Source organism: Caenorhabditis remanei, chromosome IV (assembly GCF_010183535.1).
Source record: "Caenorhabditis remanei strain PX506 chromosome IV, whole genome shotgun sequence".
Taxonomy (NCBI): Eukaryota; Metazoa; Nematoda; class Chromadorea; order Rhabditida; family Rhabditidae; genus Caenorhabditis; species Caenorhabditis remanei.
In genome coordinates this window covers 19,100,126-19,127,905 of record NC_071331.1, presented here as the reverse complement: position 1 = coordinate 19,127,905, position 27,780 = coordinate 19,100,126, and the positions used below count along the sequence as shown (strand labels likewise).

At 37.0% G+C, this 27,780-nt stretch overlaps 2 protein-coding genes across 2 annotated transcripts; one reads left to right on the top strand and one right to left on the bottom strand.

Annotated features, from left to right (window-relative positions):
* Positions 1–4,060: 4,060 nt before the first annotated feature.
* On the top strand, positions 4,061–24,714 carry GCK72_015215 (uncharacterized protein; the record flags this gene model as incomplete). The annotated part of the gene is made up of 15 exons (XM_053730702.1): positions 4,061–4,144; positions 5,470–5,611; positions 6,028–6,233; positions 6,542–6,704; positions 8,144–8,291; positions 9,866–9,974; positions 10,674–10,836; positions 11,519–11,804; positions 12,846–13,149; positions 13,670–14,207; positions 16,027–16,186; positions 18,931–19,095; positions 20,734–21,085; positions 21,787–22,257; positions 24,595–24,714. 15 exons carry the CDS (start codon positions 4,061–4,063, stop codon positions 24,712–24,714), a joined length of 3,411 nt encoding a protein of 1,136 aa, XP_053585474.1.
* GCK72_015214 (uncharacterized protein) lies at positions 24,521–26,140 on the bottom strand (the record flags this gene model as incomplete). The annotated part of the gene is made up of 4 exons (XM_053730701.1): positions 24,521–24,798; positions 25,631–25,730; positions 25,787–25,910; positions 25,965–26,140. The coding sequence occupies 4 exons, from the start codon at positions 26,138–26,140 to the stop codon at positions 24,521–24,523; spliced, it is 678 nt and encodes a 225-aa protein (XP_053585473.1).
* Positions 26,141–27,780: the final 1,640 nt, after the last annotated feature.

Here is a 27,780-nt window from a genome sequence, read left to right as displayed (position 1 = left end):
TTTTTAGTCATGAGGAATAGTTTTCGAGTCAATTTCATCCTCAATCTCAATAAATTTTTCACTGTTTCTGTGATATTTCGAGATTTTTAGAGTTTTTCAGCTATGATAGTGAAGCTGTTAGTTTTTTAAAATACTTTTTTTTGGCTATTTTTGTGTCAGATTTTACTGTTCCAATGCTATGTCATTAGGCCCAAAGTTTTGAAAAATTGTTAATGAAGTTTCCCTTATTTTCAGACTTTTTATTAAAACTTTAAATTTAAAAAAAACAGCGTATTTCTGAAAAAATCTAACTTTTCAGTCTCATTTCTCGATTTTTGGCTTATTTCGGCCGAGTTCTCATCAAATTCATAACACCTTCCAATTTCATTTCTTACTGTTTCAAAACGAAATTTTCTATATTTTCAATTTTTCTGAGTGTTCCTCGATTTCTCTCTAAAATGTTGAGATATTTTTCTCAATGTTCTATTTTCTCTGCCTTCTGACCAACTTTTTGTACTTTTCTGCACAATTTGCACCCGGAAAACATATATTTTTCTGACTTTTAATCTTTGGTTTCTCTTTTTTGGAGTTTAAGACTAGAAAATTGTGGTAGAAATGGGCGTGGTTGGAGATTTCTGACTTTTTTCAGTTTTTTAAATGGTAAAATAGCGATTTCATTAGTTCGTTGCATCACCTTTCTTTTAACCTTCTGACCTTGAAACGGCAAAAAAATTTTTTTGGTTGAAACTGTTATCAAGTTTTTGTTTCGAGTAAATTTCTTCCTTATCAATACCTTCTCTTCCCCTATATAAATACTTTTTTCTTCTGTCTGTTCTCTTTATTTTTTCTTTATCAATTGTCTTCGCCACCCCCGTTTTTCCATGTCTGATAATGAAGGCATGTTACCGAAAACAATAATAAAATAAATGAGAAAAAAAGTAATAACGACACTATATATTTCTATCGCCTACTCCTTCTTATACGATTATTTTGTACGAAAAAGTAAAGGGAAAATCTGGGTTTCTCTCAAAACTCACTATTTGTTGCTTGTTTCAGTGATATTTTTGGTGAGAATAAATGTTCATACTCGGAAATGTAAACTAAAATAATTTTTCGATAGAATATCAACGAAAAATCCCTTGTTTATCTTAAAAAACGGTCAGAAATTGAAGAAAAATCGTCAAAAATACAATTAATGCAAGTGCGCTCCACTGCTAACTCCCCGTGTACTCCTCTCGGACAAGGCCTTCTGTAGATTTACTGTAATTTTTCTCAATTGTTCTATATCAAAAAACTGTAATTTTCGACGGAATTTTGTGGTTTTACTTTCAGAATATGATAAATCAAGCTCGAAAATGTGCATTTTCTTACTATTGGCCTTGTTTAATGCTTGTTTCTCCCTAAAATTCGTAATTTTTACTAAAAAAACGGAATTTGTTATTTTTCGTTATCTTCATACTCTCTCCTCTTCAGCTTTTATTTTTGACATAAAATTTTACGATCTAAATCATAGTTTTTATTGAAAAAAACTGACCATTTTGACTGAATTTTCAATTTTTTTAATGGCGCAAAATCTAAAAAAATTTCAAAAAAACTTTTTGTGAAGATTTTATCAATCGCGAACCGAAAACTACCAAATTCAGCGGGGGAAAGGCTTTTTTCGGGATAAATTACTCATTTTTTCCGAAAAATGCAGTTTTCATCAATACTTACTAAATTTTTATCGTAAAAACATTTTTTTAGCAAATCCTCAAATTTCAACCGTAAAAACCTGTTTTTTGCTTACAAAACACGTTTTTTTCAGTCCAGATCGGTTTTTCTTTCAAAAATGGAATTTTTCCGAAAATTGCAATATCTTGTTAAATTTGGACATTTTTAGGATGCTATTTGCTGAAAATTTTGAATTTTTGATATTAATTTATCAATTTCGTTTCAAAATTCCGATTTTCTACTAAATATTGGTTTTGGTTTGTCGAAAATCCTTTAAAATCCCCAAAATTCATCATTTTCACTCGAAAAAATCGCTCCAATTCTCATTCTAAGCCCGCCCCCTTTTTCTGATCTACTGATCCCTTTCCGTCTGAAACATATCCTCAGAAGAAGTACATCACGGTCAAAACGTGAGAAATCACACACTGAATTCAGACGTAATCAAGAGAGAAACAAAAGCTCTAAATCATATGTTTTTGACGTCATCTGAATGAGAAAAGAAGCTTTTCATCCCGAGATTTTCAGCTGTTTCTCTCGGTTTTTGCCTGAAATGAATCGAATTTTTCAGCTGAAAATGAGGAGGGATCAGCTGATTCTTGGGCTTTTGAGAGGGGGAAATGTTAGGGAATACGGTAGGATGATCTTTCTGGAATTTAGTATAAATATTTACTGTTTCAGAGAGTTCTGAAAATAGTTTTGCTATATTTGGAGATGTTAGTTCGTCTGTCATCTTCAAAAAAGTTTTCGAAATATGTCGTTTGACTTTTCTGGCTTGAAATGTTCATGTGAATACGTTATTTAGGCTTCATTTTTCTATATGTTTAATGAAAAATGTTCACATTTTCGAGTTCATTATAATATTTTCTCCGTTTGTTCCAATTTTGGACGTATTTAAATCATCTGTTGCAACTTGCAACCGAAACTCTCAAAAAAATCGAGAAAAAACCTTTTTAAAAAAATTATTTTGATACAAAAATTTCCTGTTTCAACAGCATTATAAGTGTAATGATGAAGTTGTGAGAATTGCTGATTCATGATTTGTTCTTTTAATGGATCAGTTTTTTGTTGCAAATTTTAATAGATTTGGCCATTTTACAGGAGTTAGGTACCTAAAATCATAGTTGTCAAGGCCCGGCTTCAAAAAATGACCGTTTTTTTCGAAATTTTTTCGAATTTTTCTCAATTTTTCATCGAAAATGTGATCATTTTTGACTATTATTCAAAATTTCTTCTAATTCTGAATGATAGTCAGAAATTTGACTTTTTCGCGAAAAAATTTGATTTTTTCCGGCGCCTTGACAACTATGCCTAAAATAGTTTTTTTTCGAGAGTTTTCGGAAGAAAAAATTTACGATTTCAAAAAACATATTTTTGTGCATCGATGAAGTCAGAATTCGATTGGCGATTCGCTACATGATATCAGACAACTTTTTGACGTCTACTCTGAATATTTCTGCCTTCAGAATCTGAAATTCGACATCTCGTTAATGAATCCCTATGACTAACCCGGTTTCAAGATGTTTGTCAACAAACATTTTTTTACTGTTTCGCGAAAAATATTTTTGAAATCGAAAATGAAAAGTTTGTTTCCTCGCTCTTTTATTGTTCTTTCTAATCAGACATTTTCAAAGATTCAGGATCCTAGTTTGTTCAGAATCTTCTTTTGAAGACTCCTTGTTTCTGAATCCTGATTAGGGTTTCACGTCTTCTGAACCCTCAGAATATCAGAATTCCTCCTTCATCGTTGTTTTCCAGACTTCAACGTCTTTTCATCTTCATAATTTTACATCTTCTGAAGATTTCTTTTCGGAATTCAGTATATTCTATGTTCTCAGAATGTCTGGATTCTCTTCTTCAGTTCAAAATTTCTTCCGATTCTCAAAATTTCTTCCGATAACCTGCTAAATGTCTTTGCGAGCCGAGTTGTGAGCTCTCAATATTTTCACATCGTTAAGCTTTTTCACGTGGAACTCCGGTTAACCATATGAAACGTTTGAAAGCTCATAACTCGGCTCGCCGAGACATTTAGCAAGTTTTGACGGCAGAAATGGACTCCCTGTAGTCGAAAATACCTATGACCAAATTTACAGATCGTTTGAAAGTGGTGTCGTGTTCTCTAAAGGCTCCTAGTTTCAGAATTCCAGTTTTGACGCCTTCTGAATCTTTATTTCCGTCTCCACCGTCTCCTTCCTTCCTCATTTCCTAATTCTATATTTTCAGCCCCTCCCTCTCCCCTCCATTAACCACCATCTACTCTTTCCCGTTCCTCCTCTTCCTCCCATCATATCAATCCGTCTACACTGCTGTCCCCACCACCACCATTCCCATCCGATTGAGTCTCAATTCCCCATTCAGTCATTCAATTCGGTGAATGGTGGCGACGCGTTTGAATGATGATGAGCAAGAAGTGTGGAAACAGTCCATACTACGTGCAAAGGATAATCTTCCCGAGAAGGTATGTCATATTCTTTTTTGCGAGAAGAAAATATTGGAAACTCGATCAAAATTAGTGTAAAATGTCAAAAATTCGTCTCAAACTATGTAGGCCACGCCCATTTTTTATCAGTAAAAAATACATTTTTCAATTTTTCATCAAAAATGTGAACATTTTCGATGATTTTTAAGAATTTCTTATAATTCTAAATCATAGTCGAAGATTTGACATTTCGCGAAAAAATCCAAAAAATGGAATTTTGAGTTTTGGCGCCAAGTACCCAGGAGAAGTTGTAAAAGCTATAGAAATTAGGCCACGCCCCTTTTTGTTGGCTTTTCGAATGATTTTTCGTTTTTCGTGTTTTTCCGTTGTCAAAATACTTTGAAAAATACCAAAAATGCATCAAAATGTCTGAAAGAATTTCATTATGAAAGCTTTTCCTATTATATTGAACAATTTTTCACTAATTTTAGTTAGAAAAATCGCTATTTCGCCAAAAAAACTATTTAACGACAATGAAAATATGATAATTTCATCACAGAAACAGTTTAAAATTGAGCGAAAATAAGTTTTCAACACTAAAATTCAATTTTTCCTCGAAAAAATTATTTGATAAAATCGAAAATTGCTTAAAAATGGGCGTGGCTTTCGCTGAAACGCGGTTTTTTGAGTATTTTTGTGAAAATATATGGAAGAAATTGTTCCATTTTGCTTCAAATGGCTTAAAAAAAACGGAATCGCGGTTCAAAAATTATTAAAATGTCCTAAAAATTGAGAATTCGCAAAAAATAATGTAAAAATCCGCCAAACTTTTTGAAGAAATCGCATTTCAATGTTTAGAAACCGATTATTGGAATATAATGGAAGATGACTGAATTATGATTTGAGTAAAAAAGTATTTATTTTTTGACTGAAACAGAAAAAAAAATCTGCCAATTTTTCCAAAATTTTGAGAAAAAGGGGCGGAGTTTCTGAGAATTTCAACATTTTCCTGTTTGAAATCTTGAGAGATCGTATTTATTAGTGATAATATTTATTAGTGAACAGGGATGTGCCTATGGAGGCGCTTTGGGCGCTGAAAGATTTCAAAGTGGGCGAAAATGCGACGAGAGAGAGTGTGTAAAATCGAGAGAGTGTGTCTGCGTCTCTCCATTTCGCACACTCTTTCCCGTCGCATTTTCAAATTTCGGCTGAAAATGCGAGGCGCTGAACGCCACCCGGGCACATACCTGTTAGTGAATAATTCAAAGCTTCTTTTTGTTTTTCGAAACTGTAAAAAAGCAAAAGTTTCATCAATTTTTCTTCCGAAAATCCTTAATTTCTCCATCATCTCATTTCTTTTGCAGGCATCCGGACCACTGGTCGCCCTACTCGAAGGGACATCCGGACATCATCACTGGACGGAAACCAATCATCCGAGACCTACATTTTGTAATTATTGTAGAGAGAAATTGAATGGAGTACCATGGCATGGTTACACTTGTGATAGTGAGTTTTTTTTTCTTTTTTGAAATTCTAAGATTCAAAAAATAATTACGGTTCAATAATCTGGAAAAAAAAAACAAGAAATAGAACGCTTCCCAGTGATGAATTCTAAGATTCAATCAATTTCCTCATATTTAGATTTGGTGAAATTAGTAGGTTTTTGGACATCCGGACATTCAGACAAACTGACAGACAGATAGATAGATTTTAAATTTTGAAAATTTTCTGTATCAATTTGATACAGTACTTTACATTACTACAGATACAGTAATTTTTCGCGCACTTTTTAATCAAAAAATTCGAAAACGTTTGAATTTTGGCGCGAATTAACCGGGCGTTTGGGAAAAGGTTTTTTACTGAAATTGCAGACTTTTCATGTATCCTCTCACAATCCTCGTCTCAATCCATCTTTCTTTCAGTTTGCAAAGTGAAAGCGCATCGAAAGTGTCGTGACAACATCACAGAACCATGCAAATGGACGAATCAATCGAGTATTCCACAACATTTACAATTTATTAGTCCCGAGAATTCAATATTACCACATCAATGGATGGAAGGAAATCTTCCGATGCCAGCGAAATGTTCCGTTTGTGAGAAACCGTGCGGATCTGTTAGGAAATTAGTTGTGAGTTGGGGGAAATGAGGAGGTTTTGAAACCGGAAAATTAAAAAAAAATAAAACTGAAAAATTACCGAAAAATCGAGAATCTATGTGAAATTTAACAGAAGATAACTCATTTTTCAATGATTTTTGTGTCGAAATCAGTGTCAGATAGAAATTTCTGCTGAAATTTTCAAAAATTATACAAATTCAAGATTTTTTACTCCGAAAAACTCATTTTTTTCAGACAGTTTCTCTTGACATTTTTTTTTCATACAGTTTCGGTTTTTTTTTTGAAATCTGAATTTTTTATTCATTTATCTATCGTTACAGGACTACCGATGCATTTGGTGTGGTTGTTGTGTCCATGACGCGTGTATTGGGAATCTGGCACGTTCGTGTAGTTTAGGTCATTCGGCACTTTCAGTCATCTCACCGCTTGCATTAAAAGGTGTCAATTCGAATGGAACCGCTATTCTCAGGGAAGAGGCGTATGGTGAGTGTCGAGATTTTAAGAGGGGAAAATCTATGAAAATTGATATTTTTTACTGTTTCAATTGTTCGAAATTGCCAATTTTTGAACACTTAGATTGATCGGAGAGCGAAATTCGACGCAGTTCCAGGGATGTGCCTATGGAGGCGCTTTGGGCGCTGAAAGATTTCAAAGTGGGCGAAAATGCGACGAGAGAGAGTGTGTCTGCGTCTCTCCATTTCGCACACTCTTTCCCGTCGCATTTTCAAATTTCGGCTGAAAATGCGAGGCGCTCAACGCCACCCGGGCACATACCTGCGCAGCACAGTACCCTGCACGAGGAACAAGCTCGCTAAAAACGCGAAACGCGCACAGCTTTCAAAATTTCTCCCACTGTCTGCGTATCTCTCGTTCGCATACTCTCTCGCTTAGTGATTAGAGAAATCAGGATAGTTTTGCGATTTTCTGACATTTTCAGCATTATTCCCCATCAGAAAGTCATAAAAATCGAAAAACAATTCCTCTTGAGAATCGGCTATTAGCAAAAATCAGATTTTTAGAATTTTCGAAAAATTGAAAAATTTTCAAAATCAGAGGTTTTATTACCCATCCGCCGGTGGCTGACCGCTTGCTCAAAGTTCGGCCCGGGGACGCGGAGTGGGTCTCGACGCGACTACCGTAGTATAAAACTTTTTTATGGCGAAAGTACGGTCAAGAGCCGCCGTAAATCGAAATTCCGCAACGAGACCCACTCCGCGTCCCCGGGCCGAACTTTGAGCGAATGGTCAGCCACCGGCGGATGGGTAATACACTATTTTTTCTTCATTTTATGGTTTGTTTCTGTTCAGAAACCTATTTTCGACTTCGAAAATTGAAAATCCAGCAGAAATAATACTGAAAAACTCGGTTTCTTCGGCGCCGCTGGAATTCTGATTTTGCATAAATCTCGAGTCGGCACCACGAATACGCAATATTAAAGTATGAAAATTCACAAAATTATACAAAAAGTCTTCCTTTACACGAAATGGATATGCATTCTTCGAACAAATTTCGGGAAATCGAGATATTCACGCTTTTATGTGCCCGACTCAGTAAAATTTTGTCCTTTCTGTTGAGTATTACTGTAGACAATGCGAACGTGCCCTACGGCTAATTTTCGTTTTTTTGTTTGCGCGTTCCCCGTGCAGGGTGCTGTGGAAAATACAATTCATTCCATCGCTTTGAAGATTATTGGCGCTGAAATTATGAGCTGGCTGGTGCGTCGTTTGACGCTTTTGAAATATCACACTATTTTGAGGGTTAGAGGCAAGAAAGCAAGTTTAGTTTTCAGCTAAACTGAGGACTATCAAAAAATCAAACACAGTTTTCGAAACTAACAAAATATTGAAATTTTAAAATTTTAAAAATTTCAGTTTTGAAATTAAAATTCATGATTTTTTGAAATTTTGTCTCTCTTTTTTCAGGCGGCGAATTTCCGGGAGGAAGTCCACTTATCGTACTAATCAACGCGAAATCGGGTGATAGTCAGGGTCAACGAATAATCAAAAAGTTTCGACGGATATTGAATCCAATTCAAGTATTCGATATTATTGCAACTGGTCCCGATTTTGCGTGAGTTTTTATGAAATGAGAAATTTAAAAAAAAAATCAGAAATAAATGTATTAGCACGACACGATTCTTACAACCGCGCTCTACCGAAACCGAAGAAAATTGTGTGCGAAATTGAGAGACTCAGAGAAAAAGGGACATTTTTCAAGAGCTGTGCCGAGCTAATATTGTAAATTAGTTTTTTTTCAAACAATTTGTCGAAAAATTCCGGTTTCAAAAATTCAAGAAATCAAGATTGAATTTTCATGATTGATTTTTTGATTATCATACAAAAATCACCGATTTTTTCCCGTTAAAATTTTATGAAAATCAGAAGACTTCTTGTTTCCAACAAGTCAGATAAACTTCGATTCATAGCTTATGATTACTGGAAATAAGTTTTTAAAAATTAAAATGATTTGAAATGTGATGTTTCTCGGTATCACTGATCAAGGCATAGGGTGATTTTTAGTCTGGAAATTCAGACGTTTTTAGCTCGAATTTTTTTTGAGAAATTTCAAGAGTACCCTATTATCGAAATAAAAAAGTTCCGACATTTTTCCCCCTCGGTGTTTGCAGACTCAAGCCAAAATTTGATAATTTTGGCTTGAGTCTGCAAACACCGAGGGGGAAAAAATGTCGGAACTTTTTTATTTCGATAATATTATCGAAATAAATAAAAAACACCGAATTTCCAGACTTTTGAATCATGTGTGGATCTAGGCTGCCAAAAAAGCCACGGGCCAAATAATATCTGAAATATCTGAAATTATTTCTGTTTCAAAAAGTTTTGAAGTGAATTTTCCAAACTTTACGAGTTAATCATCGCCACTCTAGGGAATCTTTTCAAATATTATTGTGATATCTTGGTAACCTCATAAATGTGGAGAAAAAAGGGCCATTCCTATGATGAATTCTCATAATCCACCAAAAATTCGAATTCTCATTCCGAAAAGTTCTCGAAATTTCAAAGTAGTCAGTGCTGGCCGAACTTTTTCCTTTTGTGTTTCTAGGCCACCATTTTAGGTTTCTGTCTGCCAGTATTGCGATGTTTTTCAACTTTTATCTGGTTTTTAGTGTGATCATTGAGAAAGCAGTGCATTTCATAGAATAATCATCAGAAAAAATATGCAGAAGCAATGCTGGCGTTCTTCAGACGCGTTTTATTTTCAATACCGCAAAAATTTGAGTGTCTGGGGCATCTTGGGCGCGTTTTCAAATCTTTTAGAAGAAATTTCGCACCTTTGACGCATTTTTAGAAAAGAAATTGAATAAATTTGTAAGTCTGGCGCTCTTTTGACGCGTTCCTAGCATCAAAATACCTTGAAAATCCACGAGTCTGAAACCCGACAGACAAAGTTCGCCAACTTTGGAATTTTTAGCATTTTTAGGGCTGAAATGTTGTTATTTGGAAATTGTTTAGGAGTTTTCGAGTGTTATCATAGAAATGTAATCTCTTCCCTTTTTAAAAACCGCCCAATTTCTTGAATTGTTAAAAAAAAACAGTGTTAAAAATCACTGTTTCAAAGTTATCAGAAATCAAAAATTCCAAATCAAAGGCAATTCACATCTTATTCACTTCTCAATTCATTTGCAGACTAACATTCTTCTCACAACTCGAATCATTCCGTGTACTTGTTTGTGGTGGTGATGGAACTGTCGGATGGGTGCTCAGCGCTTTCGATCGCCTCAATTTACATTCTAAAGTGGGTTTTTTTTTCATTTAAAAAAATATTTTTTCTGTTTCATAATTTTTTGATAAAAATTTCTGGAAAAGTTGGTTTATGCATTATTAACGTTCAGATTTGCACGAAAATTGGTGGTAAAATGACCCAAAAACACATTTTTTGACTCAGTGGCCGAACTTCCCGTCTGGTGGCCTAGGATTCCGTGCTGATGGTTTTCTAGGCTACCGATACTTAAAATTGGCTCGAAATGGTCGAAATTCGGCCCAAAATGTCCCCGAAAACCAGTTTTTTTTAGATTGATGGCCTTGAATTATTCACGATTTGGTTTTCTAGGCCAGCAGTTAAAAAATGATAATTTTGAGCCGATTTTAACTGATGTCTGATCGATTTTTGTTGAAAAATGGGGCTGTTTTAGGCTCAAAATGGAATTTAAAAAGTCTATTGGTGGACTAGAATTCCACAATTGGTTTTCTAGGCCACCAAGTCGAAAAACTGAAAAAAAAATCTGTTAAATTTGGAGACGAAAATCTTTTTAAAAGGACTCCTCGCCACAAAATGTGGTTAACGCAAAAGTTTTTGTTCCTAAAAAAATTCAATTTTTTTGAAAATTTTGAAAAATTTGAATTTTATACAAATCACTGTTTCGAAGAAATACTTATTTCCTTTCCTCATCCAGACATTAATAGGTATTTTGTCTCACTATTCCCTCATTTTCAGTGTCAACTGGCGATACTTCCACTAGGAACTGGAAATGATTTGGCACGTGTATTGGGTTGGGGACACGCATTTTATGATGATACTCTTCTGCCTCAAGTGGTTCGAACGATGGAAAGAGCTCACACGAAAATGTTGGATCGGTGGAGTGTTTTGGCTATTGAAGGTGGGGGAAATATTAGTATGAAATGATGGAAAATTTGCAAAAAAATCACTCAAAAATACAGTTTTTGAGTTGAAATTTCACTTTTCTAACTGAAATTTTTGTGAAATTCTGCAAAAACAAGCAATTTAAGAGTATCTGAGCAAAAAGATTGAAAATGCGATTTTCAGACTGATTTTTTGAGCCAAAAACTCAAATTTCAGTCATTTTTTTTCTTTTTTTCTCGATTTTCGAGTATGGAATAACGGAAAAGTGACAAAAATCATGCTAATAAAGAGTTTTTGAGCTACTTAAATCCCAGCGATTTCTAACGCATTTGCAGTCATCTTCTGAACGAAAAAAGGATAGAAAATGCGATTTTCAGCTCGATTTTTAATCCAAAAACTCAAATTTCTGTAGTTTTTTCAACATTTTCAGTCATTTTCGTTAACAAATTTTTATCTCAAAAATATACTGTTTCAGGGAATTCGTTTGGTCTAGTTGTTGAGCCTGAAAATGTCGTTTTTCCGTGAAAAAATTGCTCGAATCCCTGATTTTGGGCTTTTTTGGTTCAAAAACGATCGATTTTCTTGTAAAAAACCGAATTTTCAGCGCTAAAATCCCATATTACCTTAACATTTTGGCTCTCAAAATAGATGTTCAGTCAAATTCAGTGTAAAATGAACAGAAGAATATTGATTTTCAGGACCGCAAGCAGACGCTGTCCGACGATACGAAGAACTCGTCATCGAGAAAGTTCGAACGTTTCTTGACGCGGAACAGTCTTCTGATATAATCCACGCGGCTAATCAATTATGTACGACTATTCGGGAATTAGTGCATAATGTATCACAGAATTATTCAACATGCTTCCCTACTACTTCTGGAGTCTCGACGACGAGACCGATGACGTCACAGAATTCAGAAGACAAAGAGAAATCGGAACAAGAGGAAGCAGAAGGGAGACAGAGTAGTGATACGATGACTGAGAAGTTAGTGGGTTGGGATTGTGGGAAAATGGGAATAGAAAAATCTTAAAAACTGTATATTACAAGTAAAAACCGTATGTATATTACATGTTTTCTGTGAAACAGAAGATGAAGATTTTGAAAGAGATTTTGAAAAATGCGTTTTTCGTCTAGTTAGTTATAAAATTTTGATTTTTGTTTGAAATGTAATTTTTTCTAGTTTCAGACAAATCTATAAATCTAAAATTTGTTATGAAGCAACAGTATTTGACGGAGCACTTACTTTTTTCCACTTTTGGATAAATTTTTGATGAAAATTAATGCTCTTCGAAAAAGTAATTTTCATGAACCAATTTTTTGGTTTTTAATTCCAATTTCCCAATTTTTAATTCGATTACCCTGAGGAACTGAATGATGCCTAAAAGTTGTCTGAAAGTCTTTGACCCTCGAATTAAGTTTGGACGAGAATAATGATATTTCTAGCTGAAAAATACAGCTGAAGACCAAATTTTCACCGAAAAACCCTCGAAAATTCACCCAAAATACTGAGAATTCCAAATTTTCGCTTTAAAAATGCGATTATGTTCAGAATATCCCATAGTTGTCAAGGCACGGCCCGGGAAAGTTGGCGCGAAAGTCAAATTTACAAATTTTTTCGCGAAAAAGTCAAATTTTTGACTAAATTAGAAAAAATTCTGAAAAATAGTCAAAAATGGTCACATTTTCGATGAAAAATTGAAAAAATTTCGAAAAAAAATTGGAAAAAAGGGTCATTTTTTGAAGCCGGGCCTTGACAACTATGGAAAATCCATATCCAGAAATCGGATCGAAAAAACGATTTCAGACGCGTGCTCTGGCGATTAGAGACTGCTTTCAAGTCAAAAAGTTTAGAAATTTTACTGTTTCAAAAGTCATTTCTAAAAAACTGAAATCTGTGGAAAACTAGTGAAAAATGTGTTGTTCTGTTCCTAAAATCTGTCCCTAAATCCATATTTTCAAGTTTTCATCTAAAACTTTACAGTTGCCTAAACAAAACTTTTAATAAAAATCAAACAATATTTTCAGTTGCAACACTCTACTAGGAAAACTGGATCGCCTTATGAAATCTCTGAAAGAAGACGCGAATTACCTCGAAGAATCAGGATTCGAACCAGGAGACGACGACGAGTGTTCGACGGGAGACGAGATGTTGAAACGAAGAGATTCTGTGGTAAATCGAGCGAATAGTCTGAAAAAAGCACTGCGAGAAGTGATATCAATGGCTGAAAAGGGTATCGATCAACACTATAGAGATACGAATACGGCGGCGTGTACGAGGAGAGAACGGTTTCGAAAAAAGAGGAGTAAAACGACGCCAAGTGTGCTTAGGGTGAGTTTTGGATCAAATCAAGTTGATACCGAGAAAAACAATTTTCATAATTTTTATCTGAAATATCATTTAACACTCTAAAACTAAAAGATTCAGAATCCTCACAAAATTTCTGAAATTTTGAGCCCCATATTGACTAACTTTGGAGCATTTTTGATAGATGGCCTAGAAAATGCATTTCCTAGGCCACTGGACCCAAATGATCCGAAATAGGTCGAAATGGGGCTCAAAATTTCAGGAATTCTGTGGAGAAGATGAATTTGTTAATGAAATAAAGGTAGAGTTTATAGTTTTCGAGATTTCAGAACTGTCGAAAAAAAAGTTTCGAAAAAAATCTTGGATTAAAAAAAAGTTACCTTCCGACCCAATTAAAAGTAACATATCCAGAATCCTCATAAAATTTCCGTTTTGAGCCCCATATTGACCGATTTCAGAAATTTTGAATTTGGTGGCCTAGGAAATGCGAAATGCGCTTTCTAGGCCACCACCAATGCTTCCAAAATTCTGAATTCTTTTTCAGATATCCCACTCAAATCTGTCTTCCTCATCCGCCTGCTCCCCTCCGTGCTCTCCAGCTGAAGAAGAGGAAAACGACGGAAAAGAATTTCGGAGTGCTTCTTGCAAAGCGACATTCGATATTTCTCATTCCCAATCCAGCTCATCTGCTGTCCTTACAGCTCTATTCAATTCTCAATCGAATTCTCAATCCGCCCGAAATTTCGATGAATTAGAGAAATTAGAGAAACCATCAATAGGTACAGTACACCCACCGACTCCCGGTGCAACACGAGAACCATCGACTGCTTATGATGATGACGTGGAGAATTCTGGAGAACCGAAAGAGAATCAGACATCAGAATCTTCTAGAAGAGCTTCAGAAGACGTCTCAACAAATGAGAATATGAAGGGATCACCGGATCGGCCGAGAATCTATTCGGATACGACATTGAATAAGAATTCGGATAAAATCAAGAGTCAAAGTCTTCATCCGATATGTTCAAGTGGAGTGGAGAAGATGAAACAGAGCCATTCGGATAGTAGTTTATACGGCGAGTACGGTGAGTTTAGGAATTCTTTGATACTTCTTCAAAAATTTCTTTTAATTTCATTGTTTTTACTATTGATGTTAACTAGAGAACTAGAAGGAGATACCGGGACGAGACCGAAGTGACCGAAGTAGTGCTCGAAATGGGATGAGTTGGGACGTCCCGCGTCCCCGTCCCGCGCGTCCCGGATTGTCATAAAACGGTTGAAAATAAACGTATACTTTTGAAACTTAGGAAATTGCGTCCCCAGCTATGTCTTCCGATTCTGTGAAAGTTTCACTATTCTCCGACAAAAACTGACAGTTTTCCAAAATTCCCGGAAAAAAGTGGGACGCCCCATTTCGAGCGCTAGACCGAAGCGGCGGGACGATACGAGACCGAAGTGACCGGAGGATACGAGACCAACGGGACCTAGATTACGGAACAATACGAGACTGGCCGAGACCGTAGGGACGGGATGGGACGAAACGGGTCGAGACCAACGGGACGAGAAATGACGGAACCGGCGGGATGAAAAGTACGGGGCGGGTCGAGACCAACGGGACAAAACGAGGCGAGACTGGCGGGAGACGGGACGAGACAGGACCGATGGGACGGGAGGATACAAGACCAACGGGACGATATGAGACCTTCGGGACGAAACGGGTCGAGACCGAGGGAACGAGACGAAACGAGACGAGGGGGCGGGAAGATATGAGACCATGGGGACGGTAGTATACGAGACCAAGGGGACGTGACGGTACATGACCGAGGGGAAGGGACGATACGATACCACTGGAACCAACGGGAAGAGACGATACGAGACCAAGGGACTAGTTTCGGAAACCAAATGCCACCACGATAACCATTTTTTGTTGTTCTATCCCGCCCTATGGCACAATACGGATCCGTCACTCGGCCGTCACGTCACTCGTGATGATCTACATTTTGGCGTCCTCTTCCAGTACTGATCCATTTCCTTCCACACGTCCATAACCAGTAATGAGACGTCCCAGACGTCCAATTTCACCAAAGCGTCACAAGCACCTCCGGTCATCGTAGAGTCCATCCAGGAGCCATCATTGTCCATTCTAGAGCCATTTTTGACCATCCTGGAGCACATCATTTGATCGGTAGACATCATCATTAGGGGGAAACGGCAGAGAATGACGATTTCTGCCTGTTTTGCCATTCCTTATATGCATCTGAAAGTAGAGCGATCGTTATCTGAAGGTCACGGAATACGGTACTTGCTGATTGTTATCAGTATGGGAGGTCACGTTTTATAAAAAGTGAAAAAAGAGGTTTTTCATTTCTTATTTTTGAGGGAAATGTTGTCCAGATAAGTCGTAAATCAGAAGTTTTGACCGAATTTCAGAGTTTTAGATGGTTCTTTTTTACAGGTTTTCAGTAGATTTTTGGATATTCTGAGCCGAGATTTTTCCAGGGATGTGGCTATGGAGGCGCTTTGGGCGCTGACAGACAAGACAAAGTGTGCGAAAATGCGACGAGAGAGAGTGTGTCTGCGTCTCTCCAAGTCGCACACTCTCTCTCTCTAGCCGCATTTTTGAATTTTCTTTGAAAATGCGAGGCGCTCAACGCCACCCGGGCACATACGTGGATTTTTCTCTGTTTCATGACCGTTTTTTAAAGGTTTCAACCAATTTTTCGACTTTTGAAGTGCTGAAATCGGTCTAGAATGTAGAAACTCCAGCCCCCAGGAATCGCTGAAAATCTGATTTTCAGGTTTTTGAAAAAATTACTGTTTCATAATTTCATCAAAAAATTTCTATAAAAAGCGTAATCAATTGAGTGTTATCTATCCCATCAACTCTATCAATATAATTTCCAGAACACATGGAAGGATCCTCTTCTGGTTGTGGTGTCGGCGCATCTGGAAGTACTCTCTCCCCATCAAGACCATCTGATTCTGCCACGTGGTCACGAATAAAAGAGAGAAAACGGACGGTCGGAAGTGATTTGGGATTGTCGAGTAGCTCGCATTTGAGAAGGTTTGTATTGTGTGTGTTTTATGTTGGTTTTTGTGTTTTTGCAGCTGAAATTTCTAACTTTTTTGTTGATTTTTTGAGTGAATAAAAACTAGGAGAAAAACCGAATTGATATCGATTATAGAAATCCAAAAAATAAAACTGTTTCAGACTGAAATTGAAGGTTTTAAGAGATTTTTAATTTTTTGCAAAAAAAAACTAGAAATTTCCGATATGTTTTAAAGTTCATGCAGCATGAAAAACAGTCTGAATAAATGAATATATCAAGATTCTCTTGTGACTTACTGTTTCATAGTGAAACCGTAATTTTTAGAATTCTTTTTTTTTGTAATTATCGTTGAGTGATACTTTTTTCCCGAAGTTTTTTAAAATTCTTTCGTTAAGAAATCATGCTTGGATCACTTTTGGGTAAAATAAAATAACTTACTGTTTCACCATGAAACAGTAATTTTATTCTGCTTCTTTCCAGCAATATTGTCATTTACGAATATTCCCAAAAACTAGTTTAAAAAAAAACATTTTTTCCTGTTTTTTGTGAATTTTCGGCTTCTCTGAGCAGGTCCGCATCAGATCATAGGCATCCCCCTTTACATTTTAATACATTTTTTGGTCATAGATTTGATGTAAATCTTATTTGGCTTTTCGTAGCACTGAAATTTTCTTTTAATTACTGTTTCTCAAGCAATTTCTTCTGTTTTACATATGACCGTTATCGTTGGCCACGCTTGACACAAATATCGAAATATTCTTGTTTCAGACGAAATTCAAACAGCTTCACTTCCGAAATGAATATTTCTTGACATTTGGTATTGGTTGACTAGACCTACCGTCTCTGATAATAAGCCACGCACACTTCCAGCTGTGGGGAAGAGACGTAGCTTATTATCAGCATACTTGTCAAAAATCGGGCCGGCCCGGATTCGAAAATGTGCACTTATTTTGTAACACAATTTTCTGAAATTTTTCGAAAATTTAGAGTAAAAATGCTTAAATTATCATATTACCCATCCGCCGGTGGCTGACCGCTTGCTCAAAGTTCGGCCCGGGGACGCGGAGTGGGTCTCGACGCGACTACCGTAGTATAAAACTTTTTTATGGCGAAAGTACGGTCAAGAGCCGCCGTAAATCGAAATTCCGCAACGAGACCCACTCCGCGTCCCCGGGCCGAACTTTGAGCGAATGGTCAACCACCGGCGGATGGGTAATACATATTTACCTTTTTATTGAATTTTGAAGTTTTATTCGAAAACTTTACTTTTTCAAAAAAATTCCCAAAAAAACATCAAATTTTCAAAAATGTTTCAAAACGGGCCGAGCGGGCCGGGCCGGGCTACGGGCGGGCCGGGCCGAGATTTTTCCTGATTTTGGCCCGGCCCGGCCGGCCCGTGACAAGTATGATTATCAGAGGCGTAAATTTTACTAGGGAAGGGCATGGAGTCACTTTGGAGTTATAGGACGTGACCTTTATCAGTGGAAAGCTGAGAAAATTCTGATTCCAAATATATATATTCAGTTTTGGCCCCTAGGGATCTAGTATTCGAGAAAAACGGGGTCAAAGTTCTCTATTTTTGCGAACTCTTGAATACCAGGCCTCGAGGGCAGAAACTGAAATAAATTTGGAATCAGCATAATTTCAGCTTTCCAATCAGAGTTGAGCGGAATGCGATTTTTGAAATGGCGGAAGGCGGAACGCGGAAAGCGGAATAAGAAATTTTTGGGCGGAAGGCGGAAAGCGGAAGACGGAATTCTAAAAAATTCGGCGGAAAGCGGAAGGCGGAAGGCGGAAGCGAAAATTTTTTAGCGGAAGGCGGAAGGCGGAAAGCGGAATGAAAAAAAAGCCAAATGGCGGAAGGCGGAATACAATTTAGTTTTTAAGAAGACGATTTTGGCCTTAGTTTGTTGTAAAAAACACTTGAAATGGTTAAATTTTGTTTTTTTCGGTAAAAACTGATAGTATTGCTGCAAAAAAACGTAAAAAAATATCAGTAAATTGGAGTAGGCAAACATATTTTTCAATCTGGTATTCTCTAGGCGGGAGGCGGAAAAAATCATAAAATAGCGGAAGGCGGAAAGCGGAAATAGGAAAATTTTTGGCGGAAAGCGGAAGGCGGAAGGCGGAATAAAAAAAAATTTTGGCGGAAAGCGGAAAGCGGAAGGCGGAAAGAAAAAAGTGGCGGAAAGCGGAAAGCGGAAGGCGGAAAGCGGAATTCCGCTCAACTCTGTTTCCAATGATATAAGCCACGTCCCATAACTCCACGGTCACCTGGAAGCCTTCCCTAGTAAAATTTACGCCTCCTCCCAAACATTGTCGCCAAAACAGCTGAAAGTGGGCGTGGCTTAATGTCAGAGGCGATAGGTCTAGTCGGCCAACATCAAATGTCAAGAAATATTCATTTCGGTATTAAAACTGTTGGAATTTGGTCTGAAATTATAATATTTCGATAAGTTTACGCTGTGCTCGAATGAAAACGGTCATATTAGCTCGGCAATGTTCTTACAACTGCGCTCCACCGAATTCCCCTTGAGAAATGTCTCTTTTTCTCTGAGTTTCTCAATTTCGAACGCAGTTTTCTTCGGGTTCGGTAGAGCGCAGTTGTGAGAAGTGTGCCGTGCTAATAGTTAAAAAAAACGAAATGGCTAGAAACAATTATTTCTATAATACCCCGAATATAATTTCCCTTCCCTGAATGTCATTATGTGTTCTGTCTAACCTTCTAATTGTCTTCTTCATGTTTCTTTTATTGCAGTTGTCGTAACATGTTATCTGGTTTCGCCGGCGGCTCCCTCATCGCCGAAATTTTGTTATTAAATGCACGAGTACTGTCGCAGATGTCACGTGCCGTCGGGTCGATCCCGAATACTGGTGGCAATGTCAATCAGATCAATACGTCCGTCGATTGTCAGACACCTTTGTACGTTTTTTTTTGTCTTTTCTTGAGAGAGTTTTGTGTGGAGAAAAGAAAGTGGTTTGGGTAAGAAAATGTGAAAAATCAGGAAAAAGAGTATAATCAATAATAAATTTACTGTTTCAAGAGTATCAGATTATTTTTGAAAAACCGTTCCAAATAATAATTCGTCGATACTTGTCATACAAAACCATTCAAATAGTTCACTGTTTCACAACGAGCAGATGAAATTTTCGAAGATTTAATTCTTACTGCTAGTTTCAGATACACTTCTTCCAAAGTTCCCTCTAGAATTTATAGCTGAAAATAAAAGGGATCACTTGAGTACATTCTTGAAATTAAAATTTCTCATTTAAAAATCAGAATTTTCTTGAGAGAGAGAGTCGAATTTCGGGCGCACCGGTAGCACAGTGGTAGTGCTGCGGAGGCTTAATCTGTAGACGGTGGTTCGATTCCACCTCGGTGTCACCGATTTTTGACAATCTCTTTCTTACAACCTTTCGTGCGAAAACATCAGGAATCCACATCTGTAAATATAATTTTATTCTAAAAATAACGCAATCAAAATCTGAAATTTTGTTTCCCTGACCGAAAAATATTTTACTGTTTCAAACTGTTTACATGTAGTTTCGCAAATTAAAAATTTCCGTTTATCCATACTTGTCATTTGACGGGCCGAGGGAAAATTTTGCCGGCCCGGGTGGAAAATTTTTTTAAATTTTTGCACCCCAAAAATAATTTTCAAGTACTTTTTATCACTAAATTCACTGTAGAACTAATAAAAATCATCAATTCAGTCGAACTTTTGCAGAAAATGCCCCAAAAACCACTTTTTCAAAAATTACTACTGAAAAAAACATGTTTTTCGAAAAAAAGTCGCTTCACCCGGGCCGACCCGGGCCGGGCCGGTGAAAATTTAGAAATCGGCCCGGCCCGGCCCGTGACAAGTATGCGTTTATCGATTTAATCAAACATCCTTTAGAACAAAAAACAAAATATGATTTTGTGAAAAGTCTGAAAACAAACAATTTTTTAGAAGTTGGTGCGTTTAGAAACTTTTTACTGAATCCGACAATTGAGTTTGATGAATACAATTCGAATTTTTGATTATTTAAAGTTTCAGAGTTCATCACAAAATAGGCTTCGAGTGCAGGATCATACTATTATTTAAGTTCTTGTTTATATCAAATTCATGAAACGGTGAATTTCATGAGAATTCTAACTGACATTATAATAGGTTTATCTCAATAACTTTTCTGAAATCTTTCAACGAAACAGAATATTTTGGTTGCTACCCCGAATCAGAACTGTCCGAAATAGAACTAGCATGAATCAAAACCGATAGCAACTGGTTGAACGTGATGCTTAGTAATTAGACGACGATTTGACAATTATGATTGGTACTAGTTCTATTTTAGGCAGTTCTGATTAGTGACAGTACCATATTTTGATTGACATAAAAATTTGATTGGATTTCTTTCTTATGTGTATTTTGTAAAACAGTAAATTTATGAATCTCGAATCGATGTATTTGAGAAGTTATTGGAGTAGAAAGTTAGCCTCTTCAGTGTTTATTAGCAATTCAAACAAGAAAATTATTGATCTCTTTTATTTGAAACCGAAGAAAAACTCCCCGTATTCCAGTACCCAATACAAAGAGATGTGCGTGATGAACAACTATTTCGGCATTGGTCTCGACGCGAAAATCGCCCTTGAATTCCACAATAAACGAGAGGAATCCGAGAAGACGCGATCTCGATCGAAACTTTTCATGTGGTACGGTATATTGGGTGGAAAAGAATTGATGCATCGAACGTATCGGAATCTGGAGCAAAGGATAAAATTGGAGTGTGATGGTGTGCCAATTGATCTGCCGTCACTTCAAGGAATCGTGATTCTGAATATTCCATCGTATTCTGGAGGTGCGAATTTCTGGGGACGGAATAAGGATGGACCAGAGTTCACGGTGCAGAGTTTTGACGATCGGATATTAGAGGTACTGTACCTGCACATCTTAACGGAGAACTGAAGTCAATTTTTTCAAATTTCAGATTCTGATACTTCAGAAAATTCTTAGAAACTTCCATCATTGGAGCATATCACTCGAAACACAACAATTTCCGTTTTCCCGGCTCAAAAAGAGCTTTCGTGGAAGAGTTTTCCCACACGTGTTTTTTTTCCACCGTGTAGTCCTCTCGGACAAAATTATTTCTCAATTCCTGGTTTCCTCGTTTTTTCAACAAAATTTCGTTTTTTATGCGATATAAACGAACATTTGTTGAAAATAACGAGGAAAGAAGAAATTGAGAAAAAAGTTTGTCCGAGAGGACTACACGGTGACAAAAACTTGTGTGTGAAAACTCTTCCACGAAAGCTTTTTTGAGCCAGGAAAACGTGAATTTAGGATGTTTAGAGCGATTTTTAGCATATGCTCCAATGATGAAAGTTTATTAGAATTTTCTGAAATAACACTATCTGATACGTGTTTTTATCTGAAAAATTATTTTTTAAGTGTCATTTTTAAGGGATTTACGTCATTTTTAAAGAACTTTACTCATTTTTAAAGGAATTTTAGTCGTTTTTAAAAGAATTTAGGCATAAAATTGTTTTTTCAATAGCCGACCAGGTCGAAAAAGTTGTTTTCTCTGAAAGTGCAGACCACTACAGTAACCGCCTCCCTAATCCTCCCATTTGCAGGTTGTCGCCCTCTTCGGTGTAATCCACGTGGCAACTTCCCGTGTCCCCAACGCAGTCCGTCTCCAAAACCATCGAATCGCCCAGTGTCGTCACGTGCGTATCGTAATCCTCGGAGACGAGCCCATTCCCGTTCAAGTAGACGGAGAACCGTGGCTTCAACCACCTGGAATCATGCAAATCGTTCATAAGAATCGGGCTCAAATGCTCGCTCGAAACGCGGTATTCGATGCGACACTCAAGAAATGGGAGGAGCAAAAAGAGAAGGCGACGACTGCTCCGTCGACACCAACGGCTCTCGGAGCATCTGGAGGCAGCGCGGAGCATATTCCGTTCTTGACGAGAGCAAGAGAGTTTTTGAGACTGATTGAGGGAGAAATTGCGAGATTAGGTGTCTCGTCAGTTCTGCTGGGCTCGTTGGATGATGCGAATGCGATTGTGAGGGGCGGAGCCAGTGGGGAAGAGGATCCAGAGGTATGTGACTGTTGAGTGGTACAGTAATCCTACAGTAACCGGAGAAAAAACAACTAAAACTAAAAATTATTATCACTGTTTTAGTCGAATTCTAATTAAACATTTACTGTGAATTGCCGTTAAAATCCAAGCTGAGAGTTGTTGATACCTACAGTAATCCTTTCATTCTAAAAGATACCGTAATCCTACAGTAGGAGTCCTACAGTACTCGAATTCATCAGAACTGTAATTATTTTTACTGTTTCACGAAAATCTGAAAGGTTTTCACTGTAAGTTTTAGACAATTCTGGTCTCATTTCTTCAGCAATTTTTTGGATTTCAAGTTGCCGTTACCGCACTGTACACCTACAGTAACCTACAGTATACTTGTATAACTGATCTACTGGACTTCTATCTAGCCAAATTATTTACTGTTTCAAGTGAATCTGATAGTTTTTCTCTGGAATTATACGACAATAAAATGTCCTCACTTGTTGAAGTTGATTCCTACAGTAATCTACAGTACCCTTTAACCGTATACCCTGTAATGTGCACCTACCGTAATCTACAGTATCTTTGTCTATCTAATTGTGAATTATCGCGAGCATAGAGATTCGATCCTAGAACAAATTCTCACTGTTTCTGGTAAACAAGACAGAGATTATTGGGAATTCTCTGTAATATTGAGATGTTTCCTCTAAGGTGGGTCATTGGTTTTTATTGAGTGGTACAGTAATCCTACAGTAACTAGAGAGCAACTAAAAATTATTATCACTTTTTTGGTCGAATTCTATTATAATTAAACATTTACTGTGAATTGCCGTTAAAATCCAAGCTGAGAGCTATTGATACCAACAGTAATCGTTTCATTCTGAAAGATACCGTAATCCTACAGTAGGAGTCCTACAGTACTCGAATTCATCAGAACTGTAATTATTTTTACTGTTTCACGAAAATCTGAATAGTTTCCTTAGTAAGTTTTAGACAATTCAATTTTCATTTCTCCAGCAATTTTTTTGGACTTCAAGATACAGTATCTTGTTACCGTCCTCTACAAATACAGTATACACCTACAGTATGCTTTTCTAACTGATCCAAATTCACTGTTTCTAGTGAAATTGTCCTACTCGTTCGAAATCGATCGGATTCCTACAGTAATCTAGAGTACCACATGTGACGATATTTGTGGAAAAAATGCTATGGAAAATTCTAGAATATTAACCAAAACGCGCCAAAGGTGCCCCAGCGGTCTTGTTTTTTTGAAGCTGGGACGCCTTTGACACGTTTTCAACTGAACAGTGAGGTACTTTATGCGCGTTTTTAACTGGAAAAGTGTCTGGCGCACCTTTGGCGCGTTTGTAGCTGAAAATGTGTGTCTGCGGTGTCTTAGGCGCGTTTTTGACAGAAACATGATATTCTGGGGTGCCTTAGGCTCGTCTGTAGCCGGAAGATCTGTGGCTGGGGTGCCTTTGGCGCGTTTGTATCTAAAAGTGTGTGTCTGGGGTGTCGTTGACGCGTTTTTGACTGAAACATGATTAGCTGGGGTGCCTTTGACGCGTTTGTAGCCACAAGATCACGGCCGGGTGTACCTATGGCGCGTCTGTAGCCAGAAGATCTGGGTCTGGGGTGCCTTTGTCGCGTTTCAGAGTTTGAAATCCAATTATCAGGCTGTGTCTTGTTTAGAAAAAATCCAAAACGATTTCACTTTCATACACACAGGGTCAAATTTAGTCCATATGAATTCAAATTATTTTCGCGCGAAACCGGAAGCTCAGTGAAGCGCGTTTGCACACAACTTGCACGTTGCCAATTGAGTCGCCGATCAGCATAATGCCGCCTTTGTATAACGTGGGTACAGTAAGACGAACGATAGGGAGTCAAATTTTTCGAATGAAGCTAGCTTTTCTTCCATTTTCTCGCTATTTTCGAGAAAACTTTGCACAAAAAAATATCGAATTCATTAAAAAAGAGAAAAATACAAATTTTTAATACACAAAAAAAATTTTTTTGGATGAATTTTTTGAATTTCGCGCTAATTTAACGCTAATTTTTTTGGAGCGCAGTTGCTTCATATGGACATTCTATGACCCTGTGATACAGTATACTTATAGTTTCTATCTGAGCGCTAACTACAGTAACCGACCATTACATTTTTTTACTGTTCCACTGCAATTATTTTTAAGTTTACGAAAAGTTTCATTTAGTCATACGAATTTTACAAGCATTTTTTTACAGCAGTAACCCGAATTATTCGTAGTTTTTCGATGAAAATTATTGATATTTCTCAAGGGGATAAATATGGAACAACATGATCGTAGGGTATGAATGGTCGATTCGAATTCGTTGTCGTCGTTGTAGTCTCCCGTAGTGGAATCTCTCTCAATTCCAATGCCTCATTACTATTTGCTCCGTTCATTCGTGACGACGTCGTGTCGAGTAGCTGATGATGATCTGCTTCTGAATGGAATCCGTCGATGAATGAAATCTGAGTGGCGTTCTCGGTTTTGTCAGTGTTCGAGGCGTGTGTTGATTGGAGTTGCCAGAGGAAACGGGCGAGCCAGGCTGGAAATTTCAGTTTTGTTAATTGAAATAAACCATACTTGTCAAAAATCGGGCCGGGCCGAAATTTCTCTCGGCCCGGCCCGGCCCGGTCGGCCCGGATTCAAAAATGGGTACCCATTTTTACCAATTTTTTTTTGAAATTTTTCGAAAAAAAACAGTAAAAATGCTTAAATTATCATTACATATTCACATTTTGATTCAATTTTAAATGTTTATTCGAAAACTATACTTTTTTCAAAAAATTTCCAAAAAAAATTCAAAAACTCAAAATGTTTTGAAAAAATGTTTCAAAACGGGCCGAGCGGGCCGGGCCGGGCCACGGGCCGGGCCGGGCCGGGCCGGGCCGAGATTTTTCCTGATTTCGGCCCGGCCCGGCCCGTGACAAGTATGAAATAAACATTAGCAGTCCACTCCTCTTACAACTGCGCCCCACCGCAAACGAGAGAGTATCGGTGAGAGAGACGCAGAGTGTTTTTTCTCGCGCGGGCACAGATTTTCACTGTTTTACCAAAGTTTTTTGTAAATTTTTATGGAAAACAGCGAAAGTAAGTTCAAAACTGTGAAAATCTGTGTCGGCACAAGAAAAAACTCTGCGTCTCTCTTGCCGATACTCTCTCGTTTGCGGTGGAGCGCAGTTGTAAGAACTGTGCCGAGCTAATAGATAATACAAAAATCTACTGTTTCAACTGAAATTGATCAAGTTTCAAAATTTCTAGATTCTCAGTCCCAGGTGCTTTTCGGTGCTAAAATATTTTCGTTCGTAGGTTTTGAAAATTCGACTTGAAAAACATGATTTTGCTTGAAAATTTCAGCTTTTTTTCTCCCAACTCACCCAGAAACAATATTAGAAATAGAGAATATATTGCATAGGTCCACACGATGACTAGTATCTGAACACCATGATTCACATTGTCCCAACTTCGGAGATATCTCTGAAAATGTTGGAAAATTGTTAGTTTTTTGACTCAAAAATCCCACTAAAACTCACATCAACACATATAAAACTGAAAACCACGAGAGCTGGAACCATCACAACCTCCTGAACGATTTTCCATAGAACATAGGCCATAATTGAGCTGGCACACTTGATTCCACGTAGTTTTAGGAATAATCTGAAATAAAATGATCACGGCTACCGTACCCCCATCTAGGGTTACTGTACTCACCTCGCGCCTGTCAAAATATTAAGAGTAATAACCACAACCAATAGACAATTCAACATTTGTCCCCTTTTCACTGATCCAATCATTGTGAAATCGAAAATTATCGATAGAAATAACTCGATTGCCATCAGAAGACGAGCACGACGCACCCATCGGTGCTTTCGATCACGGATACTCATTTGAGGCTGAAAATTTGATGAAATAGAGTGATTTGAGGCGAAAAAAAGAGAGAGAAAGGGATTTTTGCATGGAAAAAAGTATAAAATCTCAAAAAATTTGACATTTTCTAACCCAAAAACTCAAATTTTCTGAAATTTATAGCACATCTCTTTCTGACACATATCTTCCAGACGAATCTCTTTTTTTTTCTAGAGAAGCACGAATATCTTCATCTCTTTTTCTGGAAAAGTAAACAATCTTTTCCCATTTTTTTTGGAGGGTTGGAATTGAGCAATTTCATACGAAAAAATGGGGATAGGAGAGGGGAGAAAAAGAGGGATTTTTTGATTAGAAACTTTAAAAAAATTACTGTTTCAAATGGAAAATTTCAAAAGATTGGGGACCCTTATTCAGTTAAGCTTCATCATAATTCAATTTTAGATATTTTAAGCTGTAAATTAATGCAAAAAATGTGGTTTAATCTCAAATTTAGTCAAATTTTCAGTCAAAAACTGGGGTTTCTGGAACATTTTAGTCTGAAAATTTCATTTTTCTTACTGTTTCGAGATCAATTTTTGAGAACTTGGAACATTTTCAGTCTGTTCCAGTTCCAGACACTCAATTTAAAAAAAATCATGAAAATCCCAGTTTTCTACCTTTTTACTTAATTGGAAATTGGTGTGAAAACGTGTTTTTTTCATAGAAAAATTACTGTTTCGAATGGAACATTCTAAATTTCCGAAAGTTTAGGAACGCTAATTCGTTCATTTCCGTTCTTGCAATAAAAATTAATTTTTAAATAGTTTTTCACGGAATTGAGCTGTAAATTACTTCGAAGTGAGGGTAAATCTTAAATTTTGTCAAATTTTCAGCAAATATTGAGAATTTCAAACAAAAACTGAAATTATCCTGACTTGTTGAATTTTACTGTTTCAAAGTCAATTTTTGAAAACCTGGAACATTTTCAGCCTGTTCCAGCAATACCTAACAAAAACTTAATGTTCGAACATTTTTTCTCCAAAATTTTTTTTTTTCAATTTTTATTCGGAAAATTCTACTAAATCTATATTTTTAAACATTTTTTCATGAAAATCCGCTCCAAAATCCCGTTTTTCCACCTTTTTCTTATTCAATAAGCTCCCCGTCATCCTGCCAGCTGAACCAGTCTAACTAGCACAAAAAAAGGAAAAATTGAATTGAATTCAAGAAAAAAGAAGAAGAAAAATGTTTTTCGACATAGGGAAACGAACGCTTCTCTTCTTTTTTCTTTTTCTCTTTTTCTTTCAAATTTTTGAACTAATTAAATTATAATAGAGAAGGGGGCGGTGGCACATGCGCCTTTAAGAAAAATGAAATATAATTGAATTCCCGAAAGAAAGCGAATACCGAAAAAAAGTTTAGAAAAAAGGGGGCGGAGCCTCAATTGAGCCAGCTCCACTTCTCCGGTTTCAAATGGATATATCCGCATTAGGAAAACATTAAAAGGCGCGAGGAGGAGGAGAGCTTTCAAACCAATGAGATGCCGAAAGAGAAAGAGCAAAATCATTTATGGATACACATTTATGGATAGAAAAAGAGCAAGCAAGTTTTGGTGCTCTTTTTGGAAGAGAAGATCAAAATAGATGAATGGGGGCGTCTTGTGCCACGTCAGCAATTAATT